At 44.2% G+C, this 21,869-nt stretch overlaps 1 protein-coding gene across 1 annotated transcript in view; it reads right to left on the bottom strand.

Moving 5' to 3' along the window:
- LOC126291427 (MHC class II regulatory factor RFX1-like) overlaps nucleotides 1-15,958 on the bottom strand; it is a 140,685-nt gene extending 124,727 nt beyond the window's left edge. The window contains exon 1 of the mRNA XM_049984943.1: nucleotides 15,932-15,958. Coding sequence (XP_049840900.1) covers nucleotides 15,932-15,937 — 6 coding nt within the window. The 5' untranslated portion in view covers nucleotides 15,938-15,958. The remainder of the gene's footprint in view (nucleotides 1-15,931) is intronic.
- Between the last annotated feature and the right edge of the window lie 5,911 nt (nucleotides 15,959-21,869).

The raw sequence follows: 21,869 nt of genomic DNA, 5'->3' as shown, positions 1-21,869 counted from the left end.
AGGATCAGAGTTGATAGGAGGGATAAATGGAGGGAGATAGAGCATCATCCAGGAGGGGGAGTTGACGAAAGCCACCTTGGGAAAGGAGATGAAGGGTGTAGAGATGGAGGGTAGGGGGGACACAACAGTGAAGGCGTGGCAGGGGGCGGGGATGGGAGAGGAGAGGAACAGTCAGGGGGTGAGGGGGATCAAGGCGGCGAGAGGTGTAGAGGATGCGGAGATGTTCGAGGAACTGGCTGAGAGAGAGGCAGGCGCTTAAATACATGATCAGTGGCGCTGCTATTGGCCGCTGGGACCACGTGTTCCACTGTGGCGCCCCCACACTAAATGCGGGCCAGGAGGAGCGCCCCACAGCTCACGGCGCGATGGGGCAGAGACCTCTAGAGGTTTTCGATGTCCTTGACGTCTGGCGGGGACTGAAATTCCACGGCACGCGGTACCAGAATGCAGTTGATGGCTGGCAATAGTCGCAACTACGGATACAATTCACGCATTTCATAACGGCCGCAGTGCCTGTTCTTTCTGACACGCGTGCACGCCAGAACGAACTCTGCGTCGTAATTCGGAATAACACGAGCACTACAATATCGTATAGATATTTGTACGGTGCAAAAAGGAGCAATTGAGCGTAAACAAGTAGGAAGTACGCTGTCATTGACGTGAGTACTAAAAGGATTCCGTCAAATTTCGTTTATATAAATTGCACAAATTTGAAGGTTGTCGGTGTAGCTAAATCTCTAAGAATTACAACTATGAACAACTGAAAGTGGAACGATCATAGAGAAAGTACTGAGAGGAAGGAGAACCATCTCTGTAGTAGAAATAAGGAGACTTTCTACACTGAGTTTGTCCATCCTATTCCAGAGAATTGTTGCGCGATGTGGCATACGCATCAGATGGGACAGACGGAGGACATCGAAAAGTTTAAAGATGGGCAACTAGTTTTGCATTATCACGAAACAGTTGAAAGTTTCACGGGTATGATGAGCGAGTTGGAGCAGCAACCATTAAATCAGACGGTTTTCGGTGCAACGAAATCTTTTCACGAAATTATAATCACCAGCATTGTAATCCGACAGCCAAAATATTTTGTTGACTATGCAACGTACGGGGAGTTTTATTGTAAAATCATCGATATATTGAAAAACATCTACTGGTAGTCTTAGTGGACCTCGAGTTGCTGTGTGACTTACGTTGGCTCTGTCTAAACGCGCGGTTATGTCGCCAGTATTGTTTGCATCGAAATTACCATTACACTCTAATTATTAAACAAAAATATGGTGATTGCTAGCTACGAAATCAACAATGCGGTGATTAGCATATGATACGAAATTAAGATTTATGCAGAACAGGAGGAGCAATATTTCTAGCCTAACATGACAATACAACACACTCACTAACCTAACTAGACTATCGTTGGCACAATGAATCCTCTTTTCCTAACTACTCAAGTCAACACTGAGCCCGCAAGTGACTCTATTGCAGTTTTGCCTGAACGGACACAGACTCAGAGAGCGCCAGTCAAAGAGCTAGCGGAATAAGAACTCATTTAGAATTACAGTGCCCTACTTTGGCTGATGATTGCTAATATCACCGTAACTCTCCGTGATGATTACGAGGGTCGGTCCAGCCGACGTCGTGATGCCGTCTTTCCCCTGAGCGAGCTTGGCTTTAATCTCCAACGTGGACGTGGTTTGCGCCCGTAAACTCCTGTACGCAAGTGCTCAATTGTGGAGTCCGTTACTAGTCAATACTCAAGCTACTTGCACATGTACCAAGAGTACTTGGTCGACTCAAGTGCGCGGCAGCAAAGGTACACTTCAAATTGCATACGAACACCTCAAGTTAGTACAAATCTGTTTCTCTTCTGAGAGAAACAGATAATACAACGTGTGTGAGGTCGTATGCTCTACACTATTCAGACTTGGAGAGTAACCACTGGATTCAGTGCCGGTAACTTCTCCAACCTACTTCTCTCCACGCTCTCCAAGCAGGGCAGCCAGACACCGCGACTGCTCTCCTCCACAGCCGACCCCAGTGTCCTCCTTCAGAGTTTGCTAACCTGGCCGACCTTCGCCGCATGGATCCGTGCGCGTTGGTAGCCAATCACGACACAGAATTCTCCCGCGATTACTGTTGCTGTCAAACTTTTAACGTGTATCTCTACGCGCTCTGCGTCAATCCCGTCACAGTCTTCCGCAAATTTTCCACTGTGTCGCGAAATCGTCTTTCCCTCTTTTCTTGTTGTAATGGCCCAGTCTCCCCCAACGTCTTTGGTGGTCCGAACTGTCAGCCGACAAAGGGGTCCGGCCGCGGGCATCCCGTTGGTTTGACATGACACAAACACCTCCCTTAGGGGTTCCGGCCGTGTTCCAGGCTCTGAGCCCACCTCCTTAGTCTGATATGACACACACAACTTCCTTTTCTATGTCCATTCTCTCCTACCAGTGGGTCAATTATCAATTATTATTCAGTGCATTAGTGCTGATGTAGCATCATGAAAGGTGCAAAATCTGCTACCTTACAACTACCATCAACACAGAGAAAACTGACCATCGTGATAAAATAAGACAAACCAGAGATTGCACGGAAAGATTCGTGCGTTCATTTTTTAGACATGCTATTAGACAATGGGGCGTAACGCACAAATAGTCCGAAAGAAGTTATATTAGATTTATGCTAAACACTTTAGTGTGAGTCGCATAGTAATCATATAGAGGCAGATTACGTTGGATTGTTTCGAGCACTTTAAGAAAAGGAAGGAATGAAGGTTAAAAAGTTCTCTTCAGATCTTCTTTGAAGCTTCCAAGTCTATAAGTTATCGTATAAGGGACGATCAAGAAGTTTCAGTCTGAGGCCGCTGCTGCAGCGTATGTGCAACTTAGAGCGACTTCGATGCGGGTGTATAAGCACCGACATGTAGTATGGCATTCCCGGCTTTCCGACGTGTGTGCAGTAAGTGCGGAAACGTGAACCATGACGACGTTATTACCAAATGTGTCCCAACAAGACCAACGTACAGCATTCCTTTTTATGGATGCAAATGCCGGTAGGTGCCGGTAGATCTCCAACGGAAAATGAAGAATGTGTCTCTCGAAAGCTACGTCTGGGAAACTGCTACAATACCTGCTGCTCTCTCTGCTGATAACAAGTCCACAGCTTGCATAGGTCGTAAAGAAGAAGTTAACGTCAACAAAAATGCGAGACACTTGAGCACCTGCCCTAGAGTCCTGATCACGCCCAACGCTATTGTCAAGCCTTTGGTCTCTTAAAAAACGCCTTCAGTTGTTCACAATTCCTGTCGGACGAGGATGTGCAGCAGGCAGTTACGGACTTCTTCAGGCCGCAGGACTCGGTGGTTTACCAAACGGCTATTTTCACCCTGGCTAGTCGATGGGAGGATTGCCTCAGTGCTCACAGCCTCATTCGCACACCGATTCTAAACTGTATAGCATTCGAGATGAAATTTTTGATCGCCCCCTTATAGAGGGTGTAACGGATGTAAATGTAGACACACTATGTGATCAAAAGTATTCGGACACTCGAAAAAATATACGTTTTTCTTATTAGGAGCATTGTGCTGCCACCTACTGCCAGGTACTTCGTATCAGCGACCTCAATAGTCATTAGACATCATGAGAGAGCATAATGGGACGCTCCGCGGAACTCACGGGCATCGAACGTGGTCAGGTGATTGGGTGTCACTTGTGTCATAAGTTTGTACGCGAGATTTCCACACTTCTAAACATCCAATAGGTCCACTGTTTCCGATGTGATAGTGAAGTTGAAACGTGAAGGGACAAGTACAGCACAAAAGCGTACTGGCCGGCCTCGTCTGTTGACTGACAGAGACCGGCGACAGTTAAAAAGGGTCATAATGTGTAATAGGCAGACATCTATCCAGACAATCACACTGCATCAAAGTGCATCAGGATCCACTGCAAGTACTATAACAGTTAGGCGGGAGGTGAGGAAATTTGGATTATTTGGTCGAGCGAGTGCTCATAAGCCACACATCACGCAGGTAAATGCCAAACGATGCCTCGCTTTGTGTGGAAAACCGTTGTGTGGAGCGACGGATCACGGTACACGATGTGCCGATCCGATAGTAGGATGTGGGTATGGCGAATGCCTAGCGAACGTCATCTGCCACCGTGTGTAGTGGCAACAGTAGAGGATGTGGTGTTATGGTGTGGTCATGTTTTTCATGGAGGGGGCTTGCACCCCTTGTTTTACGTGGCACTATCAAAGAAAAGTCCTACATTGATGTTTTAAGCACCTTCTGTTTCCCACAGTTGAGGAGCAATTCTATGATGGCGATTGCATCTTTCAACAAGATCGAGCACCTCTTCATTATGCACGGCCTGTGGCGGAGTGGTTGCAGGTCAGTTGTTGTTGTTGTGGTCTTCAGTCCTCAGACTGGTTAGATGCAGCTCTCCACGCTACTCTATCCTGTGCAAGCTTCTCCATCTCCCAGTACCTACTGCAACCTACATCCTTCTGAATCTGTTTAGTGTGTTCATCTCTTGGTCTCCCTCTACGATTTTTACCCTCCACGCTGCCCTCCAATACTAAATTGGTGATCCCTTGATACCTCAGAACATGTCCTAGCAACCGATCCCTTCTTCCAGTCAAGTTGTGCCACAAACTTCTCCCCAATCCTATTCAATACCTCGTCATTAGTTATTTGATCTACCCATCTAATCTTCAGCATTCTTCTGTAGCACCACATTTCGAAATCTTCTATTCTCTTCTTGTCCAAACTACTTATCGTCCATGTTTCACTTCCATACATGGCTACACTCCATACAAATATTTTCAGAAACGACTTCATGACACTTAAAGCTATACTCGATGTTAACAAATTTCTCTTCTTCAGAAACGCTTTTTTTTCCCATTGACAGTCTACATTTTATATCCTCTCTACTTCGACCATCATCAGTTATTTTGCTCCCCAAATAGCAAAACTCCTTTACTACTTTAAGTGTCGCACTTCCTAATCTAATTCCCTCAGCATCACACGACTTTATTCGACTACATTCCATTATCCTCGTTTTGCTTTTGTTGACGGTCATCTTATATCCTCCTTTCAAGACACTATCCATTCCGTTCAACTGCTCTTCCAAGTCCTTTGTTGTCTCTGACAGAATTACGATGTCATTGGCGAACCTCAAAGTTTTTATTTCTTCTCCATGGATGTTAATACCTACTCCGAATTTTTCTTTTGTTTCCTTCACTGCTTGCTCAATATACAGATTGAATAACATCGGGGGTAGGCAACAACCCTGTCTCACTCCATTCCCAACCACTGCTTGCCTTTCATGTCCCTCGACTCTTATAACTGTAGAAATAGTAAATAGCTTTTCGCTCCCTGTATTTTACCCCTGCCACCTTCAGAATTTGAAAGAGAGTATTCCAGTCAACATCGTCAAAAGCTTTAAGTCTACAAATGCTAGAAACGTAGGTTTGCCTTTCCTTAATCTAGCTTCTAAGATAAGTCGTAGGGTCAGTATTGCCTCACGTGATCCAACATTTCTACGGAATCCAAACTGATCTCCCCCGAGATGGGCTTCTACTAGTTTTTCCATTCGTCTGTAAAGAATTCGCGTTAGTATTTGACAGCCGTGACTTATTAAACTGATAGTTCGGTAATTTTCACATCTGTCAACACCTGCTTTCTTTGGGATTGGAATTATTATATTCTTCTTGAAGTCTGAGGGTATTTCGCCTGTCTCATACATCTTGCTCACCAGATGGCAGAGTTTTGTCGCGACTGGCTCTCCCTAGGCCATCATTAGTTCTAATGGAATGTTGTCTACTCTGGGGGCCTTGTTTCGACTCAGGTCTTTCAGTGCTCTGTCAAACTCTTCACGGAGTATCGTATCTCCCACTTCATCTTCATCTACATCCTGTTCATTTTCATAATATTGTCCTCAAGTACATCGCCCTTGTATGGACGTCAGTAACTTCCCTTTAATGGACTGGTCTGCACTGAGTCGTCCGCAGCTCACGGTCTAGTGCCTACCGCTGCTACCTCTGGATCACAGGGTCTCAGGTTCGATTTCCGGCCGGGTCGGGGATTTTCTGTGCCCGGAAACTGGGTGTTGTCCTCATCATTCATGAAAATAAATAAATGGGACTGTGTACGGGCGCTGATGGCCGCCCAGTTGAGCGCCCCGCAAACGAAGCATCGTCATTATCATCATCATGCACAGAGTCCTGACCTGGATCCTATAGACCCCCTTTAGGATGTTTTGGAACGCCGACTTGGCGCCAGGCCTCACCGAGCGACATCGATACCTCTCCTCAGTGCAGCACCCCTATAATAATGTGCTGCCATTTCCTATGAAACCTTCCAGAACCTGACTGAATGGATGCCTGGGAGACTGGAAGCTGTCATCAAGGCTAAAGGTGGGCCAACACCATATTGAATTCCAGAATTACCGATGGAGGGTGCTACGAACTTGTCAGTCATTTTCAGACAAGTATCCGGACATTTTTGATCACATTGTGTAGTCTCCAAGGAAAGATTGATACTTGTGTTGATCCACTGCAAACTTTATGAAAAAATTCCCTAGACGAATAACCTCCCTCCTACGGCCTGGGTCGTTCCGATAGTTATTGCAGGGTGTTTGCCTTCAGATGTTTCACTCCGATGGAGCATGGAACGTGATTCATCTGAAGAGCCCAACTGCCGCCTCTCAGACTGGTGTCTACTGCAGCCTTCATAGCCGACGAACAGCAGTCATCTTGGTTGAATGAACCAGATGCCTGCTGCAGAGGCCCATATGCAGTAATATTAGCTGAACACTTTTGGTAATCTCAACACCCAGTTGGTTGTTTGCTTGCTCAACAGTTGTAATTCCATTCGCTCTTCACATCCTCGCAGCCACCGTTGACCCCTTCGATCACAGTTGCCTCGTCGCCAGTTTTGAATAGAGCCATTTTGCTACGCACAGTATAGCTTAACCACGGAGGCATGCAAACAGTTTAAAACTTAGCAGTTTCGGAAATGCTCCCACCCCAAGCCCAAAAACCAATGATTATGCTGTTTTGGACGTAAGGTAATTCGCTCCCCTTACAATAACAACTGCATTGTGTTTCGGTGTTCCCCCAACATGTTTAATATACCCTCCTTTGATACTGCTTCCAAACCTACTGTCTGTGAGTGATTATTGCACATTCATGTTGAACACAGGCGATGGTCACATTAATGTGACTGCGTTGTGTTGCGTCAAATGTGAAATCTATTGGAGGAATATCTCAGCCCATCGAAATACACTACTGGCCATTAAAATTGCTATACTACGAAGATGACGTGATACAGATGCGAAATTTAACCGATAGGAAGAAGATGCTGTGATATGCATATGATTAGCTTTTCAGAGCATTCACACAAGGTTGGTATCGGTGGTGACACCTACAACGTGCTGACGTGAGGAAAGTTTCCAACCGATTTCTCATACACAAAGAGCAGTTCACCGGCATTGCCTGGTGAAACGTTGTTGTGATTCCTCGCGTAAGGAGGAGAAATGCGTACCATCACGTTTCCGATTTTGATAAAGGTCGGATTGTAGCCTATCGCGATTGCAGTTTGTCGTATCGCGACATTGCTGCTCGCGTCGGTCGAGATCCAATGACTGTTAGCAGAATAAGGAATCGGTGGTTTCAGGAGGGTAATACGGAATGCCGTTCGGGATCCAAACGGCCTCGTATCACTAGCAATAGAGATGACAGGCACCTTATCCGCATGGCTGTAACCGATCGTGCAGCCACGTCTCGATCCCTTAGTCAGCAGATGGGGACGTTTCAAAGACAACAACCATCTGCACGAACAGTTCGACGACGTTGGCAGCAGCATGGACTATCAGCTCGGAGACCATGGCTGCGGTTACCCTCGACGCTGCATCCAGAGAGGAACGCCTGCGATGGTGTACTCAACGACGAACCTGTGTGCACGAATGGCAAAACGTCAGATGAATCCAGGTTATGTTTACAGCATCATGATGGTCGCATCCGTGTTTGGTGACATCGCGGTGAACGCACATTGGAAGCGTGTAATTCGTCATCGCCATACTGGCGTATCACCCGGTATGTTGGTATGGGGTGCCATTAGTTACATGTCTCGGTCACCTCTTGCTCGCATTGAGGGCACTTTCAATAGTGGACGTTACATTTCAGATGTGTTACGACCCGTGGCTCTACCATTCATTCGATCTCTGCGAAACCATACATTTCAGCACGATAATGCACTACCATATGTTGCAGGTCCTGTACGGGCCTTTCTGGATACAGAAAATGTTCGACTGCTGCCCTGGCCAGCACATTCTCCAGATCTCTCGACAATTGAAAACGTGTGGTCAGTAGTGGCCAAGCAACTGGCTCGTCACAATACGCCAGTCACTACTCTTGATGAACTGTGGTATGGTGTTCAAGCTACATGGGCAGCTGTACCTGTACACGCCATCCAAGCTGTGTTTGACTCAATGCCCAGAAGTGTCAAGGCCGTTATTACGGCCAGAGGTGGTTGTTCTGGGTCTTGATTTCTCAGGATCTATGCATTCAAATTGCGTGAAAACGTAATCACATGCCAGTTCTAGTATAATATTCTTGTTCAATTAATACCCGTTTATCATCTGCATTTCTTCTTGTCGCGCGGGATTAGCCGAGCGGTCTTCGGCGCTGCAGTCACGGACTGTGCGGCTCATCCCGGCGGAGGTTTGAGTCCTCCCTCGGACATGGGTGTGTGTGTTTGTCCTTGGGATAATTTAGGTTAAGTAGTGTGTAAGCTTAGGGACTGATGACCTTAGCAGTTATGTACCATAAGATAAAAAAAAAATTTCTTCTTGGTGTAGCAATTTTAATGGCCAGTAGTGGAAACATAGGTGTAGGGCAAGGTAACGCCAGTTCTGCTTAACTGCGTTCTAAAAAAATAGTAGGTAATTCGAAATGAAAAGCTGTGTGAACAGGGGTTTTAACCAATAAGGTTGCAAGGTGGAATAAGACATATAGAATTAAAAGGTGTCGCACTAGCAACTGACTTCACAAATTTCCTGCAAAACTACATCTGTTGTGACAGAAAGTAATCTTTTAGAGGAAACAGGCACCTGGACTGGCTTTTTCTGCTGGAAAATCAAATTTTTAACGAACACTAAATATGCAGCGAAATATCTGCGTACGGACATAGCCGAAATAAAGAAGGTTAAAAAATTTAAATATCTTGCAAAGATAATCCCAGAAAATGTCTTGGGAAAAAGATGCTTGAGACGAAAGGGTGAATAAAAAGGGAAGGTTATGCGGTATAACTAAGGAAGTTTTCGAGAAAAACGCCAGTTTAAAAGTGATCAAACAAAGCATTGGAGTATAGTAGTGAAGACAAAATGCCTATATCCAAGCAAATGGCGAACATTAAACTACAATTTAGATAAATTAGAAATATTAGAAAGCTTTAATCGTTAGCAAAATATTAAGCCCACGAAATGCTATGAACGATTGGATGTTACGAAGTGATTATGAAATTTATCGAAACATAGAAAATATACGAAAAGTAATGGGCATTATATCCAGTGCAGGTTGTTAGATTAACCATTGGTCTTCAATATTTGAAGGGTGAAAAGTCAACAATGAGTTAGATTTACAAAGTAAAAAAGGATGAAGAAAAAAATATAGAAGTTGAAGAAACGTGTGACAGTGGTGTTGCAGAAGCAAACATCGAATATGGAACGATTCAAAGGTAGACGTACGAAAAAAATTGATCTGAAGGCAGAAAGAAATAACATAGTGAACAGATCAAAGAGTACTAGAAGAAAAGAACAACAATAAGGAACTGAAACTGACTCATGGCCCTTAGTTGGCGCAGACAATAATAATAATACGTATTATTATTGTTGGTAGAAGTGACAGTGTTGTAAGTAATGTTGCACCTCGTGCTACCTGGTTTTCCGACCTTATTGTATAGCGTAAGACACTGCACTAGCTTGAGAGAGCAGTTTGCATGACCCGTACCGAAACTGTGCAGCGGATTAATTACTGTTGGGCAGCAGTATCACTGCTGTTTTTGGTGTTTTTTCACGCTCGTTTAGGCATATGCTTGCTGTTTGCCAATCTTCGCCACAGATAATTCGACACACAAACAGCTAAATTACGACAACACAAACAAAAAAGGTTACTTGAATCACAGAAAAATGGAACAGACGATTTCTCTTCGTCGGATTAACGCCAGCGATGAGAAGGGTGTTCCACGACACAACTGAAATACATTTGTCAAATAATGAAAGCATCAGCTCTGTAACATGAGGTAAACACTTAGAAAGAGAGGGTTACTAATGAGTTTTCTATCACGACCGTTAATGGAAATGGCCTTACATACAATCATTTTTTTACATCCATTTCTACCTATTTATAATAATAGAATTATTTAATGGGGTTTCTTCGACTGTACACCCTAAAGGACACCATTATTTAATCACACTGAGGAAACCTGTAATTATAATTACTTGAGTAAACTGTGGTGTAAGATAACTTTTATGCATTAAGCCTGGCCCAGTTCAAGAGTATGCTTTCAGGTTATAAAAAGAAATCGGACAAGTGAGAGTAGGATTCGTGCTGTCAGGGTCCCATTCAAACTTGACTATGTACTGCATTTGTACAGGGTTGTCCATTGATAGTGACCGGGCAAAATATCTCACGAAATAGGCGTCAAACGAAAACACTATAAAGAGAGAAACTTGTCTAGCTTGAAGGGGGAAACCAGATGGCTCTATGGTTGGCCCGCTAGATGGCGCTGACATAGGTCATACGGAAATCAACTGTGTATTTTTAAATAGGAACGTGCGTTTCTTATTACATATTCGTATAGTACGTAAAGAAATATGAATGTTTTAGTTGTACTCCTTTTTTCGCTTTCTGATAGATGGCGCTATAATAGCCTCAAACGGATAAGTACGCGGTATCACGCAACATTCCGCCAGGGTGGACGGTATTTGCTTCGTGATACATTACCTGTGTTAAAATGGACTGCTTACTAATTGCAGAAAAGGTCGAAATCGTGTTGATGTATGGCTATTGTGATAAAAATGCCCAACGGGCGTGTGCTGTGTATGCTGCTCGGTCTCCTGGACGACATCATCCAAGTGCCCGGATCGTAGTTACATTATTTAAGGAGACAGGTAGTGTTCCGTCACATGTGAAACTTCAATCACGACCTGCAATAAATGATGCCCAAGTAGGTGTTTTAGCTGGTGTCACGGCTAATCCGCCCGTCAGTAGCAGACAAATAGCGCGAGAATCGGGAATCTCAAAAACGTCGGTGTTGAGAATGCTACATCAACCTCCATTGCACCCTTACCATATTTCTATGCACCAGGTATTGCTTGGCGACGAGTTTGAACGTCGTGTACAGTTCTGCGACTGGGCACAAGAGAAATTACGGGACGATGACAGATTTTTTGCACGCGCTCTATCTAGCGATGAAGCGTCATTCACCAACAGCGGTAACGTAAACCAACATAATGTTCACTATTGCACGATGGCTGCGACAAGTGGAACATCAGCGACGTTGGCGGGTTAATGTATGGTACGGCATTATGGGAGGAAGGGTAATTGGCCCCCATTTTATCGATGGCAATCTAAATGGTGCAATGTATGCTGATTTCCTACGTAATGTTCTACCGATGTTACAACAAGATGTTTCACTGCATGACAGAATAGCGATGTACTTCCAACATGATGGATGTCCGGCACATAGCTCGCGTGTGGTTGAAGCGGTGCTGAATAGCATATTTCAGGACAGGTGGATTGGTCGTCGAAGCACGTTTACCGGAGCTGACGTCCCCGGATTTTTTTCTGTGGGTAAATTTGAAAAAATTCCGGAACTTGGTTCAAATGGTTCAAATGGTTCTAAGGACTATGGGACTTAATATCTGAGGTCATCAGTCCCCTAGACTTATAACTACTTAAACCCAACTAACCTAAGAACATCACACACATCCATGCCCGAGGCAGGATTCGAACCTGCAACAGTAGCTATTCCGGAACTTTGTGTACAAATTTTTTGCTCTTACTTTTTACTTATTGTGCATGGCCTCCTTCGAAATACTCTCGTCCACAATTGATACACCGCTCCCAACGACGTTTCCAAGTTCGGAAGCTGTCTCGATACGACTTTTGCTGGATCGCGCGAAGCGTCGTCTGCGAATTTTCTTTTGTCTAGTGTATCGTTGCAAATCTTCGTATTTTCAAGAGGGTTTTCAACTTTGGAAATAAAAAGTAGTCCACAGAAGCCATGTCTGGAGAGTATGGAGGACGAAGCAGCACAGTGATTTCGTTTTTCGTGCAGCAGCCACGCACGAACAGTGATGAATGTGCGGGTGAGTTGTCGTGACGCAAGAACCAGCGATCGTCTCGTCACATTTAAGGCCGTTTCCTTCTCATATCTTCCAGCAGCCGTCGCAAAGCGTTCCGGTACTACCATCGATTAACAGTTTGGCCCTGGAGCACGAATTCATGATGAAATAATCCTGCAGAGTCAAAGAAAATTAACAGCTTCGATTTGACATTCGACCAGACCTGACGACCTTTTTTTGGCCTCTGAGTACCTTTCATGACACATTGCGAAGGTTGAACTTGCTCTCAACACTATAGCCGTAGACCCACGGCTCATCCCAAGTCATGATTCTCTTAAGGAAGCCGTAACACGATGCTTGCAAAGATGCTCTGCCAAGATTTCACGACGTGATCCACCAGGAATGTTACATTCTCCTGCAATCTCTCGGACAGCCAGCCTTCGATTGGCACGCACAATTGCGTTGGTGTTCCTGACGTGAGCGTCATCGGTAGACGTCGACGGGCGTCTTGAAAGAACGTCATTCTAAACTTCCGCCTGGTCATTTTTAAACCGTGTGAACCATTCGTAACACCTTTTACATCTTAAACACTCATCACTGTAGGTTCCCTGCATCATTTTTTGTGACTTTCTAAAGGTTTTCTTGAATTCCACGCCCAATTTAATGCAGACGAGTTGCTCCTCTAACTACGCCATCTCGAAATTCGCAAACTGTGTGACACAATGTTCTACTCTGTACAGCACTGAATAATAACTAACAGACATGCAAGAATGGAACTTTCAACAGACATTAAACACCGGTGTGTGCAGGAATAGCAACTGCATTTCGCTCCAACACACCACTGGCGCGAAATTACGAACGTTCCGGAAATATTTGATTTGTTGAACAATCTTTTTTCTTTTTTTTTTCTTTTTTTTTTTTTTACATCAGTCTGCTGACTGGTTTCATGCGGCCCGCCACGAATTCCTTTCCTGTGCTAACCTCTTCATCTCAGAGTAGCACTTGCAACCTACTTCCTCAATTATTTGCTTGACGTATTCCAATCTCTGTCTTCCTCTACAGTTTTTGCCCTCTACAGCTCCCTCTAGTACCATGGCAGTCATTCCCTCATGTCTTAGCAGATGCCCTATCATCCTGTCCCTTCTCCTTATCAGTGTTTTCCACATATTCCTTTCCTCTCCGATCCTGCGTAGAACCTCCTCATTCCTTACCTTATCAGTCCACCTAGTATATATATATATATATATATATATATATATATATATATATATATATATATATATATATATATATATATATATATATATTCCCGAGCTCTCTTATAAAAGCCTGTAGCGTACTTTCCATTGACCTAGAATCAGGAACTTTCGCAAAAAGAAATATATATAGGGAGGTCCATTGATCGTGACCGGGCCAAATATCTCACGAAATAAGCATCAAAAGAAAAAACTACAAAGAACGAAACTCGTCTAGTTCGAAGGAGGAAACCAGATGCCGCTATGGTTGGCCCGCTGGATGGCGCTGCAATTTGTCAAACGGATAACACCAGCACTTTTGAAAAATGGGAACCCCCATTTTTTATTACATATTCGTGTAGTACTTAAGTAAATATGAATGTTTTAGTTGGACCACTTTTTTCGCTTTGTGATAGATGGCGCTGTAATAGTCACAAACACATACGTACATGGTATGACGTAACATTCCGCCAGTGCGGACGGTATTTGCTTGGTGATACATTATGCGTGTTAAAATGGACCGTTTAGCAATTGCGGAAAAGGTCGATATCGTATTGATGTGTGACTATTGTGATCAAAATGAGCAACGGGCGTGTGCTATGTATGCTGCTCGGTATCCTCGTCGACATCGTCCAAGTGTCCGGACCGTTCGCCGGATAGTTACGTTATTTAAGGAAACATGAAGTGTTCAGCCATTGTGAAACGTCAACCGCGACCTGGAACCAATGATAATGCCCAAGTAGGTGTTTTAGCTGCTGTCGCGGCTAATCTGCACGTCAGTAGCAGACATATGGCGCGAGAATCAGGAATCTAAAAAACATCGGTGTTGAGAATGCAACATCAAGATCGATTGCATCCGTACCATATTTCTACGCACCAGGAATTACATGGTGACGGTTTTGAACGTCGTGTACAGTTCTGCCACTGGGCACAAGAGAAATTACGGGATGATGGCAGATGTTTTGCACGCATTCTATTTAGCTACGAAGCGTCATTCCTCAACAGCGGTAACGTAAACCGGCATAATATGTACCATTGGGCAATGGAAAATCCACGATGGCTGCGACAAGTGGAACATCAGCGACTTTGGCTGGTTAATGTAATTTAAAGCATTTTGGAAGGAGGATAACTGGTCCCCATTTTATCGATGGCAATCTAAATGGTGCAATGTATGCTGATTTCCTACGTAATGTTCTACCGATGTTACTACAAGATGTTTCACTGCATAACAGAATGGCGATGTACTTCCAACATGATGGATGTCCGGCACATGGCTCTCGTGCGGTTCAAGCGGTATTAAATGGCATATTTCTTAACAGGTGGATTGGTCGTCGAAGCACCATACCATGGCCCGCACGTTCACCGGAGCTGACGTCCCCGGATTTTTTTCTGTGGGTAAATTTGAAGGATATTTGCTATCGTGATCCACCAACAAAGCCTGACAATATGCGTCATCGCATTGTCAATGCGTGTGCTAACATTACGGAAGGCGAACTACTCGCTGTTGAGAGGAATGTCGTTACACTTATTGCCAAACGCTTTGAGGTTGACGGACATCATTTTGAGCATTTATTGCATTAGTGTTGTATTGGAACACATTGGAACAACCGAAATAAAATGTTCAAACGTACTCACATTCTGTATTTTAATTTAAAAAACCTACCTATTAACAACTGTTCACCTAAAATTGTGAGCCATGTTTGTAACCATTACACCGCTATCTATCACAAAGCGAAAAAAAAGTGGCCGAACTAAAACATTCAAATTTCTTTACGTAGTACACGAATATGGAATAAACAATGTGGGGTTCCTGTTTAAAAAAACGCAGTTGATATCCGTTTGACCTATGGCCAAACATAGCGCCATGTGGTTTCCCCCTTCAAGCTAGACAAGTTTCGTTCTTTGTAGTTTTTTCGTTTGACGATCTTTATATATATATATATATATATATATATATATATATATATATATATATATATATATATATATATATCCAAATGTTTTCCTTTATTTACTGACACTGTGTCAAAAAAATGTACTCTAGAGGTTTTATGAGAGAGGTCAGGACTATCAAAATTTGTGACTTAAATGGGTATATATTTTGATTGCATTTACCCAGAAGTTTAAATTTTTTTATGTGGCCAAAGCATAAATATCAATTTGATACCCCTACCCATTTAGACAAAAGGACAAGTATACAGACGTACGGTCAAAAATGTGATCCTACAAGGGTTTCGTTTCTACCGACTGAGGTATAGAATTGCAAAGAACTATAAGTTTAGAGGGACACTTTGTAAAATTCAGCACTGAAGAAAATAGTGCGCAGCTCGTCTGTGGAGTTCCCGCACTCACCTGCATGTCTTGTTCGTGACGCGACGGTTGGTGATCCTGTGTGGAGCCCGCGGCAGAAGCGCGCGCCGCCTTTATAGAGGACACGGGCGCAGCTGCAGGTTGGCGGGGGAACCCCCGGCTGCGCGTGCTCACCTGCAGGAGAGGCTGACTGTTCGCGCGCCGGCGCGCACTACCTTTTGTTCCAGCCACTTGTCGCTGGCGTCACGGCCGCCAGCTCGCCTGCTTTCGCTCTCCACACGCTCTGCGTCCCGTTAGTCTCATGGGAAGTAGTAGGCAGCTAGCGAAATGAGGGATGCTCAACTATCTGACCTACCGATAGATGGCTCTAGCGTCAAGCTCCGATGATCCTTATGTCTCGGGTCACGCTCAACTACAGAATCAAACGACAGATGACTACGGTCACGTTACCGTGATCCTTTGCGACGCCTGTAATTCGGAGCGACAAAGAAATTTCAAGTCCTGCTTATTCTATAATCTGATCTATGAATGATGGCTGTTCGCGCAGATCGAGATATGGATGGGGATTGCACTGTTTGCGACGATTGCCGTAAGTGCATAGAGGTACTCTGAGCTAGAAAGAAGCGTGGTTGCTGCAAATTATGATTCTTACATGCCTGCGCGGAATTTGTTGCTTATGTCTACCATCGACCATGGCAGCTCGCAAAAAATGGAATAAAATTTTACTGAATAACTCGCTACGGTCGCGTTTAATGCTCACGATGGCAACCACTTTCACAGCAGAGATCTGAGAACAGTACTGAACGCATATTGGTTGTCGAAGAATGCGTGACGTAGATGCTCAGTACAGGCTTGACCCAACTATAGTGAAAAAATCTTGCAAGGAAAGGTTCCCTTCCTAGTTCCGCCACACAGTTTCGACCTAAATTCTGTAGAACTGGTCTGTAATCTTGGAAAGAATAAGATCTGTAGTTGTAATGCATAGAGCATCTCGCTCACTAACCCGAAAAAATCCAGGCTGATGCTTCTGCTGTGAACAAATGTCACCTATTCTGAAGCAAGCCTTTCGACGTAAACCGTTACGTTAGCGATTTGCGCGTCAGTTTTGCTCCTTTTATATTCAAGTAGCTTTCCTGTTGGTTTCCCAAGAGAGAAGGAACCTCCTTCCAAATCTTTCCACCAGATTACAAATTTCAGTAAATAGGTATTGAACCCAGGACCTTGACATTACTAGCCGAAAACGGCAGTCCTTACGCTACGACGTCATTAACTATATTTGGGCATTGTAATTATAGGTAAACTATTACAGTGTGGATCAGGACCGTCACATACACAAAAACGGTGTGTGATAACTATTGGAGAAGAAATACTTTGACGGGCAATGGAACTAGAAATATAACAAAATCACTCTGAACAGATTCAAGCAAAGGATCTGCATTATCATTCGCGACGAATCAACATTCACAGCTATGAAAATAACTACATCACCATAGAAGATAAGTTAACTGTGGTTTTGACGGATACTGCCAGTGAAGAGTCGTTAGCAGCTAAATTGAGGTATACTGATACGTACTGTTTCTGTTGTCTTAAAGGTGCACCTATTTATATGGCGCATACACACAGGCGTCTACAGCTAGCGGTAGCTTGACGCTAGAGCCATCTATCGGTAGGTAAGGTAGTTGTGCATCCCCCATTTCGCTAGCTGTAGACGCCTGTCTGGCTGCCTGGCTGGCTACTACCGGTGGCAAGACGTTGCGTGTCTGCCACACAGGGCAGTGATTGAGACTTCCTGTGGCCTTGCCGGCCAAGGTAGCAATTTCAGGCCGTATTTTTATGAAATACATGGTGCGAAAGAAAAGGGAAAAGATGGGAGGTCAACTCGTGACTTCTGGCGTATGGGCCATTGTGGTAATGCAAGACTAAAGTTGAAAATCTATGCTGGACGATGACTCTAATCGATATTTACCACTTCTCATGAGCGATTTATCTGAAGAGCCTGAACCATTTATCTTCTTTCGTGACCACGACGCTCAAATCGTCATCTAAGCATTATACGCTATCTTCTGGACGTTTATACAGGGTGTTTCAAAAATGAAACGGCAATAAAAACTAAACGAGCAGCGATAGAAATACACCGTTTGTTGCAATATGTTTGGGACAACAGTACATTTTCACACAGACAAACTTTCGAAATTACAGCAGTTACAATTGTCAACAACAGATGGCGCTGCGGTCTGGGAAACTCTATAGTACGATATTTTCCACATATCCACCATGCGTAGCAATAATATGGCGTAGTCTCTGAATGAAATTACCCGAAACCTTTGACAACGTGTCTGGCGGAATGGCTTCACATGCAGATGAGATGTACTGCTTCAGCTGTTCAATTGTTTCTGGATTCTGGCGGTACACCCGGTCTTTCAAGTGTCCCCACAGAAAGAAGTCACAGGGGTTCATGTCTGGCGAATAGGGAGGCCAATCCACGCCGCCTCCTGTATGTTTCGGATAGCACAAAGCAATCACACGATCATCGAAATATTCATTCAGAAAATTAATGACGTCGGCCGTGCGATGTGGCCGGGCACCATCTTGCATAAACCACGAGGTGTTCGCAGTGTCGTCTAAGGCAGTTTGTACCGCCACAAATTCACGAAGAATGTCCGGATAGCGTGATGCAGTAATCGTTTCGGATCTGAAAAATGGGCCAATGATTCCTTTGGAAGAAATGGCGGCCCAGACCAGTACTTTTTGAGGATGCAGGGACGATGGGACTGCAACATGGGGCTTTTCGGTTCCCCATATGCGCCAGTTCTGTTTATTGACGAAGCCGTCCAGGTAAAAATAAGCTTCGTCAGTAAACCAAATGCTGCCCACATGCATATCGCCGTCATCAATCCTGTGCACTATATCATTAGCGAATGTCTCTCGTGCAGCAATGGTAGCGGCGCTGAGGGGTTGCCGCGTTTGAATTTTGTATAGATAGAGGTGTAAACTCTGGCGCATGAGACGATACGTGGACGTTGGCGTCATTTGGACTGCAGCTGCAACACAGCGAGCGGAAACCCTAGGCCGCTGTTGGATCACCTGCTGCACTAGCTGCGCGTTGCCCTCTGTGGTTGCCGTACGCGGTCGCCCTACCTTTCCAACACGTTCATCCATCACGTTCCCAGTCCGTTGAAATTTTTCAAACAGGTCCTTTATTCTATCGCTTTTCGGTCATTTGGTTACATTAACCCTCTGTTGAAAACTTCGTCTTGTTGCAACAACACTGTGTTCTAGGCGGTGGAATTCCAACACCAGAAAAATCCTCTGTTCTAAGGAATAAACCATGTTGTCCACAGCACACTTGCACGTTGCGAACAGCACACGCTTACAGCAGAAAGACGACGTACAGAATGGCGCACCCACAGACTGCGTTGTCTTCTATGTCTTTCACATCACTTGCAGCGCCATCTGTTGTTGAAAATTGTAACTGCTGTAATTTCGAGAGTTTGTCCGCCTGAAAATGTACTGTTGTCCCAAGCATATTGCAACAAACGGTGTATTTCTATCGCTGCTCGTTTAGTTTGTATTGCCGTTTCAATAATACCGGTCATTTTTGAAACACCCTGTATGTAATCCTAGTAGTTATTGCGTGAATGTTGAGAGGGGAGGTTCTACTACTGCCGTGAATGCCGCCAAAGACATGGGTCAGCCTTCCTGTGTGGATTTGCTCGTGTCTATCTCTTTAGTTAGCTGTTGTTTAATCATTATTCGTGAGCCCTGTTTCTTAATATTTGTTGAGTAACCCATGTGATTCGTGATAGGAACCACATTTATTTAACGATTTTTGAGAAGATAATTACGTGTACTACATCAAACGCCTTCTGGAAGTGTAATATACATCTACATCCATACCTCTACCGGTTCTCCCTTCTATTCCAGTCTCTTATTATTCATGGAAGAAAGATTGCCGTTACGCCTGTGTGGGCTCTAATCTCTCTGATTTTATCCTCATGGTCTCTTCGCGAGCTATACGTAGGAGGAAGCAATATACTGCTTGACTCCTCGGTGAAGGTACGTTCTCGAAACCTCAACAAAAGCCTGTACCGAGCTACTGAGCGTCTCTCCTGCAGAGTCTTCCACTGGAGTTTATCTATCATCTCCGTAACGCTTTCGCGATTAGTAAACGATCCTGTAACGAAGCGCGCTGCTCTCCGTTGGATCTACTCCATCTCTTCTATCAACCCTATCTGGTACGGATCCCACACTGCTGAGCTGTATTCAAGCAGTGGGCGAACAAGCGTACTGTAACCTACTTCCTTTGTTTTCGGATTGCATTTCCTTAGGATTCTTCCAATGAATCTCAGTGTGGCACCTGCTTTACCGACGATTAATTTTATATGGTCATTCCATTTTAAATCACTCCTAATGCGTACTCCCAAATATTTTATGGAATTAACTGCTTCCAGTAGCTGAACTGCTATATTGCAGCTAAATGATCAAGGCTCTTTCTTTCTATGTACTCGCAGCACATTACGCTTGTCTATATTGAAATTCAATTGCCATTCCCTGCACCATGCGTCCATTCGTTGCAGATCCTCTTGCATTTCAGTACAATTTTCCATTGTTACAACCTCTCGATATACTACAGCATCATCCGCAAAAAGCCTCAGTGAACTTCCGATGTCATCCACAAGGTGATTTATGTATATTGTGAATGGTAAAGGTCCTACGACACTCACCTGCGGCGCACCTGAAATCACTCTTACTTCGGAAGACTTCTCTCCATTGAGAATGACATGCTGCGTTCTGTTATCTAGGAACTCCTCAATCCAATCACACACTTGGTCTGATGGTCTACATGCTCTTACTTTGTTTATTAAACGACTCTGGGGAACTGTATCAAAGGCCTTGCGGAAATGACACGAATGTACATTTTATTAGGTAGACATCTGCGGTTGACATTAGATATCTATTCTGACGAAACAAGCGCTAGCTGTATCACTTGAGAGTTTTCAGGCATTTGTAAAAGACGGTGAATAAATGTACTATATTATTATCCACCCGCCGCCCCACACTATATTTACATATATTCTAATGGACGTTCCTGAACGTGTTTGCCTGCACATGTTTGATGTGGGCAAGTTGTGCACTTCATTAGAATCCTCATGCTTCTTGCTGGTGCGGTCGCCACGGTATTGAAGTCGCAGTTAGGTAATGTGAATGGCCGCAGGTTTTCAGTTCCGTTGCTGACAGTTTTTAGGAATTAGAACTACGAGCCGCATTTTTTAAGTAAGTACCGTTTAGAAATTAAAAAAAGACGTGGTAAGATAAACTCAATAATTTTATTTTTAGACGAAATCATGTACCTTAATCTACGCACTGACGCCGTTTGGTTCTTCCTCGTTTACGTTGTCTACTCAGTGTTTAAGATGCCGCCCATAATCGTGAGTCCCACCGACTGTGAAGTATGGGCTGTTACAAGAGTTCTTACTGCTAAAGGCCTAAAAGCAATCGATTTACATGAGATCTGTGCAGGTTACGGAGAAAACATTATGAGTGATGGAATGGTAAGAAAGTGGGTGGGAGCACTTAAAGATGGCCGCACAAATGTGCATGATGAACAACGGAGTGGGCGTCCTTCGGTCGTTAATGAAAGTTTGGTGCAGGAAGTGGACAATAAGGTGAGAGAAAACAGACGCTTTACGATTTCCTCCTTGCGGGATGACTTTCCTAATGTTTCTCGTAGTGTTTTGTATGGCATCGTGACCGAGCACTTGAATTACCGAAAATTGTGCTCTTGTCGAGTACCGAAAATGTTGACGGATGTGCACAAAACCAAACGTTTAGACAGTGCATTGACTTTCCTTGAGCGGTACCACAACGACGGTGATGATTTCGTAAGGCAAATTGTTACGGGCGATGAAACATGGGTGGCCTACGTCTCGCCAGAATCAAAGCAGCAGTCCGTGGAAGTAGAGCAAGGGCATCGTTTTGC

The sequence above is a fragment of the Schistocerca gregaria genome, chromosome 9 (genome assembly GCF_023897955.1).
Source record: "Schistocerca gregaria isolate iqSchGreg1 chromosome 9, iqSchGreg1.2, whole genome shotgun sequence".
In the NCBI taxonomy this organism is placed as follows: Eukaryota; Metazoa; Arthropoda; class Insecta; order Orthoptera; family Acrididae; genus Schistocerca; species Schistocerca gregaria.
Note: the sequence above shows the minus strand (reverse complement) of the source record. Positions and strands in the feature narration are given on the sequence as shown.